Source organism: Aulonocara sp. 'chitande type north' Nkhata Bay, linkage group LG14 (genome assembly GCF_057382095.1).
Source record: "Aulonocara sp. 'chitande type north' Nkhata Bay isolate Kocher_YH1m ecotype deep benthic linkage group LG14, A_spYH_male_GT1.1, whole genome shotgun sequence".
NCBI lineage: Eukaryota > Metazoa > Chordata > Actinopteri > Cichliformes > Cichlidae > Aulonocara > Aulonocara sp. 'chitande type north' Nkhata Bay.
In genome coordinates, this window is record NC_141357.1 from 22,868,046 (window position 1) to 22,887,883 (window position 19,838).

Below are 19,838 nucleotides of genomic sequence, written 5' to 3' on the forward strand. Positions count from 1 at the left end.
CTGGTGTGTGAGAGAGGGAGAGATGCAGAAAGGGAGCGGCAGGGACGATTCCACGCACTAAATAAGCAGTCACTCCAGGAGTCACACTGTTGTCGTCATCACATCTATTTTTCCAGGGGAAGTACATATGAGCAGGTTGCACATATTGACAGATGAGAATACTTGAAGCAGAGTCCTTGTGAGACAAACTGATTGATTTTTGCAGGTGGATATCAGTTTGTTAACCAACGGTCCGCTGGAGAAACAAAAGGTAAGTTAATAAGCGACATATTTGATTGTGTTATTCATATAAAGACAAAAAGGGATCCAGTGGTCTAAAAAGAATATGAGTGCAATAGGACTGTAAGGCAAGGCAATTTTATTCATAACGCCTCTCCAGTGTGCATAAATTGTGTCTTTCGTGCAAACTTCTTTGTGGAATTATTTTAGGCAAACGTGCGGTGTCATTTATTATTATTATTATTGTTTTCAATAATAACCACCTGTCTGGTGTACATGGTCACAATAACTAATCGAGCTGGCATTTTCAAGGCTGCTTGTTATTTACCACGCGAACATGTACCACGAGGGTGTGTCTGTTGGCACTAATCGCTGGCTACGCGGATATTGCAAAAACGGGATAAAAACCATTATTAATCCACTTGTCATTTTCAAGTAAAATGAACTCGTTCGTTATGACACTGCTGTTTAGCTGTTTCCGTGAAAAGGAAAATCACCAGGCGGATGATGGCTCGGGTTTTCTCAATCATCAGATAATCCACAGGTTGAGAGACGCAAAAGTGGATCAATGCGAAGACGTCACGCATCGGATATTGAGGCATATTGTGCAAGGTGTTTTTTGTTGTTGTTTTATGTCAGTCAAACCAAACAACACGTAACTTAGCTCAGAGCCTTGATGGATCGTCACGAGTAATAGAGAGGTTATCAGTGTGTGTGATTGAGGTCTCCCTTTGTCCCCGACAGGCGACTTTATCTGGAAACAACCGCTGAATGTACGGTCACGCTCATTATTTATTTATTTACTTATTTATTTATAAATCAGTTATCTTAGAAATCGTCTCAATGTAGGCCAGAGATTTCGACCTTAAAGATGCACGCCACACCCCTTATTCCTGTTTAAGTGGAGTCAATGTTGTCTCTGCTTTAACCCATTTCTCTTTCGGCGCCACAATTGTCAGTTGGAGACAGTTACCATGGCGATAACTGGACACTAAATTACGATGGCTGTCATAGTGGTGTAACATCATTATAATGGTAGATATAGAGGTCAAGGCTGTTTTTTGTTTTGTTTTGTTTTGTTTTTTGGATTCATGCATTGTACAGCTGCCCCACATTGTATTGATGTTAATATATAGGGCTCTTTTCATATTTAGTTGGATTTATTGGGTTTAGATAATGCCTCAGGGTTATTAGTCACCCAAACTAATTTCCTTCAGACACCCGCACTACTCCAAAGTGTAAAGTGAAACAGGAAGATATGGCCCAGTTATCCCAGACAATATTTTAAAACTGTGTTAAAAGGTACGCCTGATAGCTAACCAATAGATCTACAAAGCAAATAGTGTGGTATCAGTCAGGGAAGTGCAAATTGAGGTGCAAATGAAAACTACACGAATTTGCACTTCCCTGACTTTGAAGCACACAGGAAATGCCAGTGGGGGAAAACAACAACAACAAGAACAAAAACATCTGTCATGTGATAATTTCAAATATCACCTAACCTCTGTTTCATTTGGTACATGATAGGCTATTGATAGAACTACTATACTATTATTACAGTATAGGGTCTCTATCTTGCAATATAAAGCGCATTGAGGCAACTGCTATTGTGATTTGGCACTAATATGAATTAAATTGAATTGAATTGACTGAGTGTTGGTGTTAGTGGGGTGTGGTCATCTGTAAAAACACACACTGTCATTTTAGGATGGATTTTCCTTCATGACCTTGTTGTTTTTCCCCCCACAACTCCTGCATGAGAGTTACACATTTGCCAAGCAGTATAATGTCAAAGGTTAAACCATTATTTTTTTTCATGTCTCTGTGATTCTGGAGCACTCTGCTGCCCTTGTGTACTTCACTATCTCACTGCTGTTATTGCTTTGTCCCTCCTTGGCCTTTGTTTTTAAAGCTCTTTGCATGTTATACTGTAAATGTCACTACAGTACAACAGGCTGCCCTACCACAGTCCTCTCCCCTCAGACAGTGTCTCCTCTGCATGCCCTTCACCTGTACTACCAGACAATGTCTAACCCTGTCAGCCTGTCTCCCAGTCTCACTGGCTTTCAGCTTGCCCTTTCCTCGTCCCAACATTACAGGAAACAGCCTCCATTCAATGTTGTTGCCTTTTCCAAACAGATATCATCACCACGTCTGCCCTTTTCTAGTTCTGTACTCTCAGAAAATAGAAAGCCTGGCTGAGGAACTTGATATTACCAAACAATGGTGCAGATTAGACAGAGGAAAGATGGAAAGGCAACTGCTCAGGTGTCATGTTCACACACAGGGAGAAAAAGGCTGGCAGAAACAATCAAACGATACATTATATGGGGAAGTACAATTGTGCCAAATGTCTAACTCGTTCTCACAGGAAAAATATGACACTGACCCACCCAAGGTCAAAAGTTCTACACTTCAGAAGGAAGCCAAATTGAACTCAAACAAAAGTCATTGTAATTTTTGTACTCATCTGATGGTCATGGATATTGGCCAGAGAAGTAAGTAATTTTAAGCTAAACCTATGAAGCTGATATTTTAGTACTGGTGTATAAATGTTTTGTCTTCATCCTTTTGTGGGATATTTGATAGGACTTGGTAGATTACTGGTTTATGTCATATACAAGTACATTGTAAACCAAATTATGATATTTTCTTAAATATAACCAAGTTATCCCATATGGAAAAGATATATATAAATCTTATAAAGTTTGTATCTGTCTTGTGTGAAACTTGTATGAAAAACATACAAGAGTGAAAACACATATAAGATCCCTTGAAAAATTATATAATGAAACTTGTATGTTTTGGATACTTACTAAAACAATATATGAAAGTAATGAGAAAGTGGCTACTTTCATGAGTAAATCATATAAGTTTTTACTATTTCTTTTCCATATGGGATTTAGTGCCTAAACCTTACCTAACAGTGAGTAAACTGTTAAACTGAACAGTGACTGAAACCGAAAAGAAACAGTAAGCAGCAAAGTATAAAAACTCCACTACTGACTAGATTATATATAGTGTTATATATAAAACACTCAAATCTAAGGAATTTCATTCCTTCAAACACAATATCGTAAAAAGGTAGTGTAAAATAACAGGCATCAACTATTTTTCTACACATCTCATCTTTATGTCTAGCACGCTAAATAAATATTCTTCTGCTTTTCAGCCATTAAAAATCAAGACTTTTTGCAGGCAATCTAAAATCAATCTAGAATCAATCTAAAATCAATGCCTCAATTGCTGAAACCGTTGCAGAACTTTTTCCAAGATGATTTTTTTTTACTGCTCAAGGGACAGCTCTCTATGTCCTTACAAAGAGGGATGAGTGTTGCGGTCTGAATAAACTTGCTATATTTTGTGTGACGCTGATTGCGTGCCCTTTAACCTCAGACTATCTTTGGCTACTCTGAAATCAGCTGAGGTTGTCCGGCTGGCCACTTAACCCTGGGCACTTACTGTCATATCTATGCCATTAGCAAGTGCCTGAGTAAGAAGGACACAAAAGAGCATCAAACTTCTCTCCATCAGCCTTGGTATGGTTCTGTCTACTTTTTCAAAATTCTCTCCTTCCATTAGCACCAAAGTGACAGATCGAGCTTTAGATTACCAGTGCAAGAGAGCAGCTGGCTGACACACATTACGCCATATTGCTCTTGCTGTATTATGTTGAGACATATTATGCCAAGACATTATTCACATGAATAAGTGAACAATTCCCCATGTCAGTATGACCTCAGATTATGCTATTTGATATAAAAGCAATCTTGTGTATGCACACACACACAGGTGACATGATACATTTTCCTCATAATGTTTACTGATGCACAGCCGGTGGTAATGCATCAACAAATGTAACATATTCAGGGAGGAATGATGCCACCTTGTAAGTGCTAATATTTACTAATAGCCACTTGAGGTATTGCAAAAAACAAAAACAAAAAAACAAATCATTGAAAAAACCCATTTTCTCCTTTTATAATTAAAAAGCCTTTTAAAAAGCATTCAGGTCACTCTCCCTCTATCATGTTCATAAATGTAATTTTTGTGATGTCATCACCAATTAAAGGCTTAGTGGAAATCTGATCTGTGGGTGGGCCCAGGAGGATAAAAAAACTTTCACTGACTATTGATTATTTCTGATAAAGGCTCATCAAGCAGCCAACATCTTTTAGAGCACAGTTGCTTCTTGCTATCTGCCTTTTTATTTATTTATCTCATATCATCCTTGATAGTGTTTTTCCAACAGCAGTTTAACAGCATGTGAAGAGTGAAAGATGAAAGTGAAAGACCATTGAAAAGGGAGTTGCAGGTGGCTCACGGTCAAATACCTTCCTTTATTGTAACCATCATCACGGCTGTCAGCTCTTTGATTATTGTGATTTTAGCCACAGTAAAACTAGCATGAAAGATGAAGCATTAAAGATTAAAAAAAGAAACTAAACAATTGTCCATGAAACAAGGAGTGTTTGACAAAATAAACATAGATGACTTGCTTAGCTAATGAATGACCTATTTTTTTTATGCCTGTTGCATGCTGCACGTGAGCAGATGCAGTGTTTATTAATAAAGTTGAACTGCATGTTAATCTTCTCAAATGCACACCTTGAAAAAAGAGGACAGAGCTTTCTGTCTTGTCTGCTTAGTAACAGGTGTGGGGAAAAAAAGTCCTGCGCTAAAGGAAGCTATTTTCTTTTCTATCACTGGGATGTTACATAGAACTTTAAAGGTCTTAATAATGCAACATATAAATGAATACATTGATATTATTTATTTAAAAGGGACAGTGCATATTGTTGAATATATCAATGTAAATAAACAGAGTTAGCCAAAAGGCTACTTTTCATCTGTTGTCCCTGGCAGGTCGGACTAAAACGATAAATAAGAAATTCAACACACCATCAAACAATGTACACCAATCTAGTCCATACACAACAAATTTAAAGCATAAAATTTCATAGGACTGTAAGAAAATGCAGAACAACAAATGTTGTAATTTTTAAAATACATTAAAAATAACATATATTAATATCAAATTCATGATCACAAATCTGATTCCCCTTTAGCCATTATTTGAGATGAGTTTTAAATGATTTGAAGGTAGTACATTCTCCTATTACAGCTGGAATATTATTCCAAATGTCACTACCTTTAACTGATAATATCTTTAACTGATGATTCCACCTTATGATTTGAGAATCACAAGGTGGAATCTATAGAAATGTACTTGTGTGTGAAACAGGCATTTAACAAAAAATATTTCTTCTGTTCAAGGTCACATGCAAGGATTTTTGTTTCAGATGTATCATTCTATTGGATGGGACAGCTTCATCTGTTCCTCCATCGTCATCTTATGTCACATCATTTTAGAAATGTCCCAGTTACTATTGTGCTGTTTAGATCTGTTTATAGCTCACAAATCAAATAAGCGGAGCACAACATACAAATTGCAAGTGCGCAGGAATGCTGTTGTTCATACTACAACTAATGACCATAATGGGATAATTTGTTTGCTTAAATGCATTATGTCCTATACAAGTGATGCAGCTGAACACAGGCAAATAGACAGATGGCTAGATGGACATAAATAGACCCAGTCAATCAGAGGACCAGTTCAGTTCTCTTAGAATTAGTAGTCGATACTCTCCGTTAACAGTACTAAAGTATGGGTTATAAAACCTCTGGAAGGTGCAGTGCAGACATCCCATGGTTTGTTTATAGATCATGCATGTTGAACTGCAGACTTGTTTTGTTTTATTAGTTCACACAGAGCATTGTTCTGCTCCATCAAATCCATTGCTGTCATGCTGTGTTTCCCATCTATATTCATTTAGAGTGAAGGATTATAGTCAATAGTCACTGTCAGCTGATGTATAACAATCTATCAGACACTTTATTTGCACAAGCTAATTTGATAGGGCTTTGGACTGCTCACTAAACACTGATCCATGACACGTATTTGCATTCAACAGCCATGTACAGTGGTATCATGATATTAGAGTGACAAAAAACATAAACAGATTAACTGAACCTGCCATATGTTTTGTTTGTTTACATGCTACAAAATAAAATCAAGAAAGTGGTCTAAGTTGGTCTCAGAGATTCAAACACTAGAAGTCAAAGGTGAGACTCATTCATTATGCTAAAACACAGCCAAAAAAGACCAAATCTGTTCATTTTACACATTCTCACACACCTGAATTTTTATCACCAGATGGTCTGGATGATGTCAGAATGCAAACTGATTAACTGAGTTTCAATTTTACTATAATTCCCTTTACAACTGATCACAGAATAACTAGGAGGGAAGAAATTTCATAAATTGACTTGTTGTAAAAAAAAATATTGTTAATTGAGGGTATAGAACAACTTGATGCATATTTTTTCAGCACTTGAAAGTTGAGCCCAATTCTGTAGTCCTTGGATTACTGCACTGTGTTCAAGGACAGATTTTACAATCTCACAACTTTTCTAAAATCTTACTTTAACACTGAGAAGTTTCGGGACACCCAACATTATTCACACAAGTTTTTCTCAGTGGATTTAAACCAAGCAACATGAGGCAGCATTTAATGTCTAGAAACTGCTAAAACTTCCCATCCATCCATCCATCCATATGTGTAATACCTTTCATTTCTATGTTACCGTGAATTGTGTTAATGATATTGTGAAAAACAAATGTCCCTTCCCTGTGCAGAATGTCATGACAACCCACGTAATAACGCTCTAGATATTTTAATCTGGGTCAAAGTGGGGAACCCACCGGCTGATTGACACTCCAACATAGCGAGTTGTGGAGCCATATACCTTGGATGTCTAAAAAATGATTAATTAAATAAACTGAATATTAATAAATACATAAAATATTTTAGCTCATTATAGTTTGCCTGGACATAACAACATTATAGTTGCCTGAACATAAGAGATATCTCTGTAGCAGACATGGTGTGTGTCTGCACGTGGGTGCGCACTGAATAGCCTACATAAAAATAGGTCAAGGTTGTGTGATGCCCACAGAGACGAAGAAGCAGTCTCTGCCAGAAAAAGAGAACATGTATGGCTCTGAACACAGATCATTGTGCAAGATAAAAGCTGTATCCACAAGCATTTGACATCTGCTATACTCCAAAAGGCTGGACAGAGCAAGTGTTGTGCGTGATGTGAGTCCTCTTTCCTCTCACTCAATAGGTGCGTAATTGTGTGGTCATCATCTTGCGCAGTATACCTTGAATGCATGTTCATTGTTGCTGTTTTTGTACCAGACTGCAGACATGAATGTGCTGGAGTGGAGTGGGGAAAACAAACAATCAAACAAACAAACAACAAAAATCCCCCTGACTGTCTATTTTGTCTTTCTTCAATTCTCTCTCACCCCCCCCCCCCCCCCCCCTTTCTTTTTCATTACTCTGTGTCAGCAGTTGCCATGGAAACTATTTTGCTCATCGTCTCTTCACTCCTTGTATATATGACTGGTAAGTACAACCCTGCTCATGCAACACACACGTGCATCCATGCATACAAACACACATGCATGCACACTCGCCGATTGTCCATAGGGAGGCAGTGTTGGTGCAAGCGGTGACATTTCATGGAAAAGGACTGGGGGTGGACAAGTCAAATCCATAGAAAAACATCAGTTTAAGTGTGGATTTTACTGATTGCATGCCTGGTCTCTTATTGTGTGGGACTGAATTTGCAAAGATATGTTTTTCATCGTTCACTTATGGCCCTCTAATTTCCTGTGTTTTTCCCCTTTCTGTTTTCTTTCCACCTTTTCACTTTAACCACTTAACACTCTGCCTCGCAGCTGCAACAAACACTGATACAGAGGGGGGTGAGTACTCTTCCTGTGGTCTCTAATGGGGTCAAACATTGATCTTAAGTGCTTTACTGATGATCTATTCATGTTTAGATCAGACTCTTCGGATGTACTGATAGAGCCTTAAAATTACCAGACCAAGTTATTAACCCAAACAGATTCTAGTTTTGAAGACATATGAGCAGTAATTTGGCAAGAAATAGAGTTGATAAAGTAGGATAAATATATAGGATTTCAAAATCTATGAAATCTAAAGTGTTGCATCTAAAGAGCACTGTTTCAAAGTCAAACCATCATAATGCTATTACTGAAAAATCACTGCTTGAAGTAAATGACATTTTATATGAAATCTATTTAATATGTGATATTATTATATGCAATATTGTTTCATGCCAGCTTTCCCCAGCTTATCTCCTATTGACATATAAAGCTATAAATATTTGTACATAAATAACAAGAATCTATTAAATAAGTACCATGTGTTTTATATTGTGTATTTATGTAAGCTGGATATGATAATGTGTGAAGTTACAATTCGTTATTACATTAGAGTTTCAGCTTACAGTGCCACTCCAGACTGAAACTAGAAACACACTGACTTAGGCTTAGTATAGTCATTTTAGCACAAACAAAAATACTGAGATATCCTGAGATACTGTTATTGAGATAAACATCCTGTTCACAATAACATTTTGTTTCTGAAAAAACAAACAAAGAGTATTTATCTTTTTAAACACATGCTCTTCCAGTCTGTATTAGCTGAGGAGAGAGACAGATCACTGAGTTAGTGGTCTTCTATATCCATTTCATTTTCATTAACAGAGCAATAATTTCCTGAATGACTACCAATACCCTTAGGAAAGCTGATTTTAGTTGACTAATTTTCAAGATGAGTCATAAAAATAATTATATAGATTACAAAAGAAGAAAGACATGGATTTTGTCACAAAACACTCAGAAAAGTGTATTGATAATAGTGATACAGGCTTGCAACTGAGACAATGTGTTTTGATTTCTCATTGTGGTTTTATAAATGTGTTTGTTTCCCTGTTTGCAGCAACCAATACATCTGAAAACCCATTTATTTATGGTAAGTTAAAGCAAAACCTTCTGAAATAACTAGCACATTGAAAGTAATTACATAGACATAGACTCATTGTAAATCCCTAAAAATAAATAAATTAAAATTTTTATAAAGCATTATTTGCGATAAACAATGATTAAATTACACCCCTGCTGTTGCTTTCTTTCTCCTGCAGACTATGAGACCTTGAGGATTGGGGGATTGGCATTTGCAGTGGTGCTGTTTACACTTGGCATTCTTCTAATCCTCAGTAAGTTAACCTTGTGTGTGTCGTTTCATCATGTCTACACGCGCTCTCCACTATAACCAAATGTTACAATTTAATTATAAAAAACTGCATTTTCATAGAATTTTCACATCATTCTACTCCATGACCTTTCTTACGCGCTGTTTCACATAACACTTTAATAGTGATGACACAGATGTTTCGTTCACAACAGAACAATACAGCTGACAGTTTAATGTGTTTCCAGGTCGGCGATGCCGCTGTGGTATTAAACAGAAGCCCAGGTATGTCAGTGTCCCTCTCTGATGTACAGAAATTATTATTTTTTTGCTGCATGAAGAGCTTTTTTGGGTCATACTATTTGATTTAGTTACCATGACAACCTGTGGATCCTCTCTTCAGGGCCCCCGGAGATGAAGAGGCACAGGAGGAGAATCTGATTGTCTCCAAGGGTAAGATGCACATTTTAACTCTTGTCATTTCCTCCTCACCTCAAGCTCACCCTCTGACATACATCCATAATTAAGTTTCCTTCTGAGAGAGCCCATAGAACACAGGAACTGGGAAATCTGCTCCTTTTGGCTACATTTCAGAATATCTGCAATATCTGCTTTTTTTTTTTTTTTTTTTTTTTTTTTTACAGTTAAAAGGCTTTTAAACAATCAGTCAAATGTGGGATCATTTTTTGCAGTGTTTCTGCTCTCATGTTATCCATTTGTCTAAAGCTACTGATGGAAGATGCATTGTGATCCTTTGGTCACATAAAACCAGTAAAATCACAGCAAAAAATATACTTTACGATATGCTATAAAAGAAAAAGTGCAAATATAAACAGTGTTATTACTGTCATTATTACATAACAGTGCTTGATATATTTCAAAATATTTTTAAATAACATCTTGAAGAGGACATATATTCTTACACCCCACAAAAAGTTGGTGTATACCGTGTATTTCCCCATTATGTGGTTTTCAAGTTTTAGCTTAGAAATATTGCTTAGACTTTTCATTTTAAAGTGGATTTAGTCCACTGTATATAACCCATGTTTTAAAGAGATGTTTCAGCACCTGTTGCTTTAAATCTTAGTGAATCTTAGCTTCTTTTCATGCCGTCTTCAAGAAGAGCTCAGTGATTCACAAGGTAGCAGGGAGAAAGTTTGTCTTTAGGCTTTAGACCAGAAAGTTTTTCTTTAAGATATTATTTTTAGTTTTAAAGTGAAAATTGGTTAAACTTATGCAACAAAACTACTTTAGGTTTGGGGAACAATCAAGGTTTGAATTCAAGTACACCTTTTCAAGAAAGCATATGGACTATGTTTTTTTAATTGAATATTTTGATATGATATTTATAGCATTTTTACTGAATTGCATGAGTTAACTTGTGTGAGTTATAAGAGTATCTTCCACTCTAAAATGTGCATACCTTGTACATTAAGTGAGTGAATACATATACTCTACAGTAGTGCTCTTTGTTATAAGGTCACAAGTACAAAATCCAGGTACTCCTTGCATACTTAATGGCCCTCAATTAGCAGCAGAGCCCTGAGCATTGTCCTTCACCTTCAAGTGATTGCAAGTGAGTGAATGTTTTGGCACAGGAGAGGAATATTTAACAAGAAATAACTCTAGGCAAGTTTAATGTTTTGCATGTTCGCTTCAGCTAACTCACTCATCATTGACCTTTTTCAGCTGCAGCAGCTGCCAAGGAGACTCCACCAGAGAACTGAGGCAACTCTAAAGAACTACCTTCTGAAATGAAGATTTTATTTGATACTTGTCTACAATAATAGTGAAGGTGTGGGTGATTATTATAACCGGTCATGCGATAGGGTAAGAGGGGAGGTATATGTTTAGAGGAGTAATGCTGATATGTACATAATTCTTGTGCCTGCTGTTCTTCGTTGTGATCATGCCAGTCCCTCCCTCGCTGCCTGTGCTCTTGTCCATTCCTGTGCCTTTCTGTGACCGTGTCTCCACTTCATTGTCGTAGCCAGTAGCACCTTTAATGCAAGATTGTCTTTAAAAGAAAAGAAGACTTTCAAATCTTGTGTGACCTGCTGTTCCTAATTGTTTTGTTAATTGTCCAGCATCATATTTTGCCACAGTTAGAATATAACACATACATATATATATATATATATATATATATATACAGTATATATATGTATCAATACGATATGTGTATAAGTAGTACTGACAGTTCACAGAAATATGAATATCTTCATTTACGTTTAAGTGTGAATGGCTGGGTGTGTTTGTGTGGCCACATGAGTGTAGTTATGTGTGCATGCATATCCTGTATGTGTATGATTGTGTGTACATCACAAGTGCATGTGCATCTCTACATGCAAGTGTGATGAGCCTTATATAAGACAATCTCAACTGCCACAGCTCTCTTGAGGGAGCACAGTAGTGTGCAGGTGCCTGCATGGGCCCCTCCACCGCAGTGTTTAACAGTTCATAGTGGAGGAAGCTTCTGCATCAGCTATCTCACTGCCACCTTCTCCACATATCCACTCCACTGCTCTGTCACTGGCTCCGTCAGGATTAGCTAGTCTCCAGCAGGCTATAATTAGTTTTCCCATACACACTCACTGGTGCCACAAATCTGTCGAGCCAGGGTATCGTTCTTTTCTCTTTGTTATTTGTTTAGTCAGTCTCATGATGTTTTAAATAACTAGACATGCATTACACTGCCGGAAGAGAGATTAAGTTTGTCTGTGGAGTTTGAGAGTCGTGATATTGATATTATTTGTTTGCCAGACTACATTAATAGTAGCCTAATGTAAGCCAAATTATAGAGAGAGTATAGATGACTAGTCCTTGTTGTCACCCTGCTGCCAGGTCGGGTTTTAACCAGTATTAAGTCTGAAATTAAACATGACAGCTAAACAAGTAAATATGTTCATTCTTCACACAAGAGCCTTGTTGTGTGGCAACCTGTTGTGCTTTGGCATAAATAAAAGTGGCGGAACACAAAACGTGTATTTTTTTGTTTATTTCTTTTTTGTTTTTATCTTGCTGAAAACCTGATTTTGTTGTAGAATTTGGATTCTTATTGTTTTCTTCAGGGAACTTTCTATAAACATTCATTTACATGCAAACGTCAAACAGCATTTGAAATCACTCTGCTGTTTTCCAATCAATGTCAGTCAAGGTTATAATACTGTCACTTGGGGCTATGAAACCATGTGTCAGGGAAAGATTTCTCCACCTGAAGACTCTATAACATGCCACATTTTCTGTTACGATTCCAAAGGTTGAAGCAGCTTTTGTTTATTGGCACCAGCTTGCAAATTTTATGAGACTATAAATATGTAACTGAGCGGCTGAACTAAAATATGCCTGAGCGTGGAGGGGTGGTTTAGTGGGTGGGGATTTCTACTGTGGGAGTCTGGTCTGGAAATGCAGACAGGGCCACCCGCAGACACACCTGGACAGTGGTGATACAGAGCCTTCTGCAGCTCAGGTGAGTGACTGCTCTCTTAAAATAAATATTAAAATAAATGTGGCACAATAATCTGTTACCTTAAAATTATTTAAATAAATGTTAGAGCTGGATCATGTATGGAAGATACATGTTTTAATAGGTTTAAGTTAATCTCTGTGTTTATTTCTGTATTAAATGTGAATTACCAGCATTCCTGCAATGAAAAGTTTAACCTTTGAATGCAGGCTGTCCAAATAGTCCAAAACATGTTCTCATGGCTCAGTTAATATGTGTTGTAAAGCTGGGTTTAGAGGACAGTAGTTTGTTTACTAAATATCCTGCTAGATGCCCACTTTTAAAGAAATCTCATAGCAGTGATGTAGTGCTTGACTTTAGGGGTGCTGTCTTTATTTGCCAAAATCACTATATATCAATTAGGCAGTCGTCACAGCAGCTTCTTTTCCATGTTCTATCTATAACCTCTATCAGACTGTGCAAGGTTCAAGGTTAATGAATATTGGAGCTGTAATATATTAATGAGTAACTGCCTGGTATGCCCTTATGCTCAGTGGTGCATTGAAAAGGCCCAGGCACATAAAGGATTAAAGAACTGAAGTTCACAATGCACACAATGGCATGCTTGAAGTAAGTGGAGAGAGCCAGGGAAAGTCTCAGTTCTTTAATCTGTTTAAGTTAACAATTAAAGACTTGGAGATCAAACAAGAAACGCTTGTTTGTGGGAATGCGTGTGGTTTTGGTGGTGGGGAGGGGTGGTGAAAGATGTTGGCAGAATGGGTGCGGAAGAAGAATCAATACTGCCATTAACCTCTCAGTGAAGATCAAGGCAATCGCTTTGCCATTAAGACTGCAGTAGGCAACCCACAGGGCAATTTGTTCAGGACATATAAAGTTTCCAAGCCTTTCAACTGCCTCTCATCTAAAGTGAATAAGCCCAGTTAAATTAGCTACTAGAACAGTCAAACTTTATTACAAGAGAGGGGCTGTAGAAACAAAATGCCCACAAACTTTTTAACCCACACACGCTTTCACATACCAGACCCAATGGTGGGAATGCTATTAATACAAAGGTTTGTGTTTAATAATTTAAAACAGTGGACCTTGGTGGATCACCGGTTGGTAGATGCAACCCCCCATCGCCCCACACACGCACACTTTAAATAAAAAAAAACCTATTTGTATTATCTTTTTGCAGTTTGACCAGCTGAACACACAAACAAGACAAGACAACATGTCTTCTCCTAAAGGTGAGTTACACAGCAGCTGAACTGCTCATTATGAACAAACGCCAGGGCAAGGAAACAGACGCATTCGAGTGACATAACATTCGCAAGGTCATAGCTAAACTTACTGTTGTGATTCTGAGTCAGAACCACAAGTGAGCATGTTAGTCATATATCAGGGGAGTGTAAAGTTCCCTTTTTTATTGTTATACAAAGGTTAACACTGGTCATGGAAAATATGACCTTCTAGCATTTAAGCATTGTTTCACAGTCAATCATGCTTACTTAGAATTTCTGCATTACTAGTTATGCCTCTGGCTTTTTGGTAATAAGGTGATATAATAAATTATATGACAGTGCATTTGTGGAGGCAGTAAAATGAGAACAAATTTAGGGGCTGATAATGGAATACAGAATCATTATTTAAAGAAACATTTGGACTTTTAAAGTCACTTATGATCTGCCAGAAGAGCTTGTTGTCTGTGCACAACTTCAGACAATGGACCAATTTAGACTGTCACCCTGTTTTCACAACGTGCACAAAATAAAACAATGACTTGAGCCTTGAATGTGTCCAAATCACAACACAGTGAAAAATAGCTTCAATATTTGAGCTTGATGCAGCTTGCAGTTATGTGTCTGTAGAAAACAGTTTTTACTGGCTCTGTATCTCTTTCCACTCGCTGTCCTTCAATAGGTGCAGATGTTGACCTTGATGCAGACTTTGTATATGGTAAGCAACTACGTCTTAAAAAAGTGTATCTCATCATAGTGTGTAGAAAGCAAGATACAGTCAGTTTCTGTCGTTAGGATTAGGGGTCTGGGGAGGTGAGGGGGTGGAAAGTAATGGTGTAGTGACAGAGCGCTTTGTGAATTTGCAGATTATGAGAAGCTGCGTATTGGAGGTCTGATCTTTGCCGGGGTCATTGTGTTCCTTTCCATCATTCTGTTGGCAGGTAAGACAGCATTCCCATCCTATATGTGCTGTGTTTTGTGTTTGTATAAGATTTCATATGTGTTTCAATGGAAAAGAAAGGAAAATAGAAACAAAGGCCCTAACAAATGGAACACCTAAGGTGAGGATTGCCGAGGACATGGCTGGAAAGGCTGGCTGAGTGTGAACAGCCAATGAAGATACAGAGAAATATGCTCTCTTTTTCTAGTCCCTGTCAGTACTCTCACTGAAGTATTTTGGATTTTGGAGTTTTTAGGACATCCTAATAATAATGGAGTAGTTTAACTATCCATACGTTTTGATAGGAGCTAACTATCACTTGGTTTTGCTTTTTTCTCAAGGAAACAAGATCAGAAACTGTGGCAAATCCAAGGTAAGATATTGCTGGATGGGTTTATAGTGACATCTGCTGGTCATTATGAAACAATAACTCGTTATATGATGAAACAGTACTCTGTTTTAACTTCTGCATAGTGCAAATCTTCATAAAGCTAATGTTAACATGATATGAAAAAGGCATTAATGGATGCAACCCCTACATGAAAAATGACCTCATTTGTTTTCTTGTCAACAGCCAAGACGTGGTGATGAGGAAGATTACTAATCCGAGAAGAACCATTGTGGCAATGTCCTGCGATACATGGCATTGCCGTGAGCTGTTATGTGTGTAAAAATGTAAGGCTTTTGTAAAAATAAAGTGTATTCCACCACGCTTTGTTTGTGCTTGATATAAGAAGAAGAAGATATAAAAGTAACTAATTATACAATTAAAAAAATAACATAACAGCAAAATGTATAATCTGACAGTATTAAAGTGTTCATATTAAAGTGAACAACAAAGGCAGTTACTGAATAAAAACAAGTAAATTGTATCCAGAGGATGATAGCCTTCCAGTTAAAAGAATCACCTGACATTTGACACCTTGAAGAACAAAAACAAGTCTGCTCGGAAAGGAAACGCCCAACCCAGGCACAGCGTCTTTTCAGTAGCCTACCTGGAAGTGGTTTGCATTACAAGCTCCCCATCATAATATAAAAGGCTGTATGCAGAATTGTATGAAGTTTACACTTTGATACATGGTAATGGTAAGTGGACAGTGTTTGTACGGCACCTTTCTAGCCTTAAAGAGTCCACAGGAAATGATCTAGACTCACACCAACCTGTAATAAATCCTCCCTTTGCCTATGAGGTACCCGCCCAACAAGTTTCACAAGTTTTTTTTTTCTTTTTTTGCATAAACCTCCTGACAGTTGATGAAACATACACAAATAAATAGCGAAAAAACAGCTCTGACCCTTTCACAAGGACCTCAGGTGGAGAGATAGAAGAGCGTCATTCGAAATGTCTTTTGTTTTAGTAATTGCTTGTGATTCATAGGTTTACGGGAAATCTCTCACTTGAAACTAATTTGTGTTGATTTGCAGTTACTCTTCCTTTTAAGTGGGCGGCATCCAAAAACTGAGCAATCAAAAAGTCCCGTAAGAGAGCCGCTAAAATCCCTCTTTCGACAGAGGTCAATAGTTCAGGTTTCCACATGTAATTCATGTGAACTTCACATGTACTTCTTGTAACAAAAACAACCACAAGGTGGCGCCCTCGGATCAGCATGGCGATTAAGGAGTCGCACGACGGGGCCGTGAGGAGGGAGCTGCTGACTAAAGAGAAGAAATTCAAAGTGTGGGAAAAATGCACTACACTGAAACACAACACCGCGAACTGTAAATTTCGAGGAACGTTAATTCTGCAGATTACATCAGCGTCAACGTCAAAGCATAAATAGAGGCCCCGGGGTTGCATTTAAATAGTGCAGTATATAAAAAAATTTCCCTGACGTGGTTGTTTTTCCTTTTTTGTTTTGTTACAGAAAGAGAATGCACACATCAAAAGTTAGGCCTGCTTTCACGGCTCCTTGCTGGGAGGCAAACAGGACTTCCCCTGTTTGCCGTTTCATCTGAGCCACTCGAGCAGCGGCATCATAGGTACTGTATTTTCATCGCTGCAGCACAAATGACAAAGCGCATTAATCATACCGCCATAAAACTGCGCCTGATTAATTATCCCTGAATAAATAAGTCGTTACAGAGAGAGACAGGAGCTGTCAACCAGCTGAGTCTCAAGGACCCCCTGCGCTCTTTTTTCTCTCTCTTTCCCTTTTCCCTTTCTTTTCCCATTCAGGCCCCAGAAATTGCTGAAAAATACCGAGCTGTAAAAATTACCGCCCTTACTGCTAAGCGGTGAGGAAGGCAGTTTTAACAGTTGGATCCCCCGGGCCTTGGTTCAGCTGCTCTCCATAAGGGCTTCGGTTGAGGTAAGCATGAGCAGCCATTTATCTCACACTTCACTAGAACTGATAACATCGCTGCACCAAGAAGAGGTTTGGAGAACAACACACATACAGATGCATATTATGCCGGACAGGTGTTTGACGCTGATCAGATACTGTTCACATAAGCGTTTAGAGTAACTGCTGGTAACTGCTGAGACAGCACTCCGGGGTGACTGCTGAGACAGGGTGGAACAGTTTGACAAAACAGTTTAAGGCAAAGTGTTGACAAAGTAACCTGAACTATTCTCGATAAACGCCTAGCACCAAGCTACCCTATGATCTCACATAGACTGGCTGTTTTCAACTAAAGCTGCAACTTCTTTTCTTCTAGTTGGTGCAGTGTTCCTACTCTCTTCTATCCACTTCATTAGGTACACCTGTTCAACTGCTCATTAGCCCAAATAGCAAATCAGTCGATCACATGGCAGTAACTCAGTGCATTTAGCCATGTAGACATGATTAAGAAGACCTAATAAAGAATAGGTAAATAAAGAATCTTGAATCTAATAAAGTCCAATCTGAGCATCAGAAGGAAATAAAAAGTGATTGTTGATCCTTGTTGGTTTCTGAGTATTTTAGAAACTGCTGATCTACTCAGATTTTCTCAGGAGAATGGGCAGGAATGCTTTGAGCTGACTGACAGTAACTCCACTGTTACTTGATATGTTACTTGATAATGCATTCACGTTGCCACAGTATTTGCCAACTGAGCGATGTTGTTGAACAAGCTGTTCTTTTCAGGACATGTAATATCAGCAGCTTGTGACATGCAGGCCTTCAGAAACTGCCCTTTGGTGAATCACTTTCCTGCTTTGGCGATTAACCGCATAACGTCCTTACTGAATTGTGGAAAAGTTCTTGCAGGGATAGCAGTCGTCTTTGTAGCTGCTATTGTTTTCTGTCTTCTCCCTTGTTATTCTCATTACGCTCTTTGCGTTTAGTTGCGTAATGACACTTGAGATTATATTCCTTCAACACAGCAATTTTCTGCTTGCATATAAGGCAGATCACATTTCCATAAAATTCAACAAAAAATACTGCACTATGCATCTTTCTTGAAATTGTCCGTGTCCTTCATCCACTTCTGCTTCTTTTAGTTCTGCTAGTACTACCTTTTCTTCTTCTTGTCCTGCTTCACGTTATCTGCCCCGATCGCATCAAAAACTGCACTTACTTAATTGAACAAAGTAAGTGCGTGGGCCAGGAGGTTGAGATCTCTGGTGTAAAGGATATTTTCTTGCCACACTTTGAGCACCTTAGTACCGTTGAGCATGAATTAAACGCCACAGCCTAGCTGAGTGCTTTTGCTGATCATGCGCCTCCCTTCATGATTACAGTGCACCAGTCTTCTGATGACTACTGTCAGCAAAATAACACACCTATGTCATAAAGGTGAAACCAACTTAAATTGGTTTGTTGAACATGAAATATGGAATCTCATTTCACTGTTATGCTGATTGACAAATTTACTTTCCTCTTAAAAAGTATTCTACAGCCTCTTAAATAGTTTTGCTGGACTGCTTTGCTGACATAAAATCATGGCTGGCATTAATTTTTTTTAAATGCGAATGATCAAAAAACAGAGGTTGTACTATTTGGACCTCCTGACCCTCGTTCTTGTCTTAAGGGTTACCTTAGCCCTTTGGAAAACTCCACAACTCTCTTTGCGAAAAGTTTGGGGATGATCTTTGTTGGCAGTTTTACATTTGAGAAACAAATAAATTCTCATTTTAAAGCCACATTCTTCCAGCTGAAGGCCCATTATTTTGGTATCAGCCAGGCTCTGCTCTCTTGTCTCCAACTTGTTCAAATTGCGGCAGCCCAAATCTTGACAGGTACACGTAAACGTGACTATATTTCATCAGTTTTGGCTCGTTTAAACTGCCAGTACATTATAGAATTGGTTTTAAGATTTTGCCTCTCCGAACTTTTAACTAAACATACTCCAAACAAAATCGGGGGTCAGCTGATCAGTTGCTTCTAATTGTTCCTAGAAGCAGACTAGGAGACTGGGCCTTTGCAGTTGCTGCGCCGAAACCTTGGAACAGTTTTCCTGTGAGGTCAAATTAGGATCTCTCCAACACCCAACATTATTAAAACCCATCTGAAGGCCCATTTTGCTCCCCAGCTTTTAATTGTTGTTTGCTTCTATGTCTTGTCTTATATATGTATACACACACACACACACACACACACACACACACACACACACACACACACACACACACACACACCTATCTATCTATCTATCTATCTATCTATCTATCTATCTATCTATCTATCTATCTATCTATCTATCTATCCGTCTTCTTCCACTTTATTCGGGGCCGGGTCGCGGGGGCAGCAGCCTAAGCAGAGAAGCCCAGACCTCCCTCTCCCCAGCCACCTCCTCTAGCTTATCCGGGGGAACACCAAGGCGTTCCCAGGCCAGCTGAGAGATATAATCTCTCCAGCATGTCCTGGTTCTGCCCCGGGGCCTCCTTCCAGTGGGACATGCCCAGAACACCTCACCCAGGAGGCGCCCAGGAGGCATCC

General features: G+C 38.4%; 1 protein-coding gene across 4 annotated transcripts; it reads left to right on the forward strand.

The window, feature by feature from the left end:
* The first annotated feature begins 13 nt into the window (after positions 1-13).
* fxyd6 (FXYD domain containing ion transport regulator 6) lies at positions 14-12,692 on the forward strand. 4 transcript variants are annotated; one of them, XM_086261606.1, is made up of 8 exons: positions 14-250; positions 7,641-7,694; positions 8,030-8,056; positions 9,099-9,131; positions 9,301-9,375; positions 9,599-9,635; positions 9,754-9,803; positions 11,040-12,691. In XM_086261606.1, exons 2-8 carry the CDS (start codon positions 7,646-7,648, stop codon positions 11,075-11,077), a joined length of 309 nt encoding a protein of 102 aa, XP_086117732.1. In that variant the 5' UTR covers positions 14-250; positions 7,641-7,645; the 3' UTR covers positions 11,078-12,691. The 4 variants fall into 4 exon arrangements, with proteins under 4 accessions (XP_086117732.1, XP_086117731.1, XP_086117730.1 ...); XM_086261605.1 differs by having other exon boundaries at positions 15-250; positions 7,638-7,694; positions 11,040-12,690; XM_086261604.1 differs by lacking the exon at positions 14-250 and adding an exon at positions 315-831 and having other exon boundaries at positions 7,638-7,694.
* Positions 12,693-19,838: the final 7,146 nt, after the last annotated feature.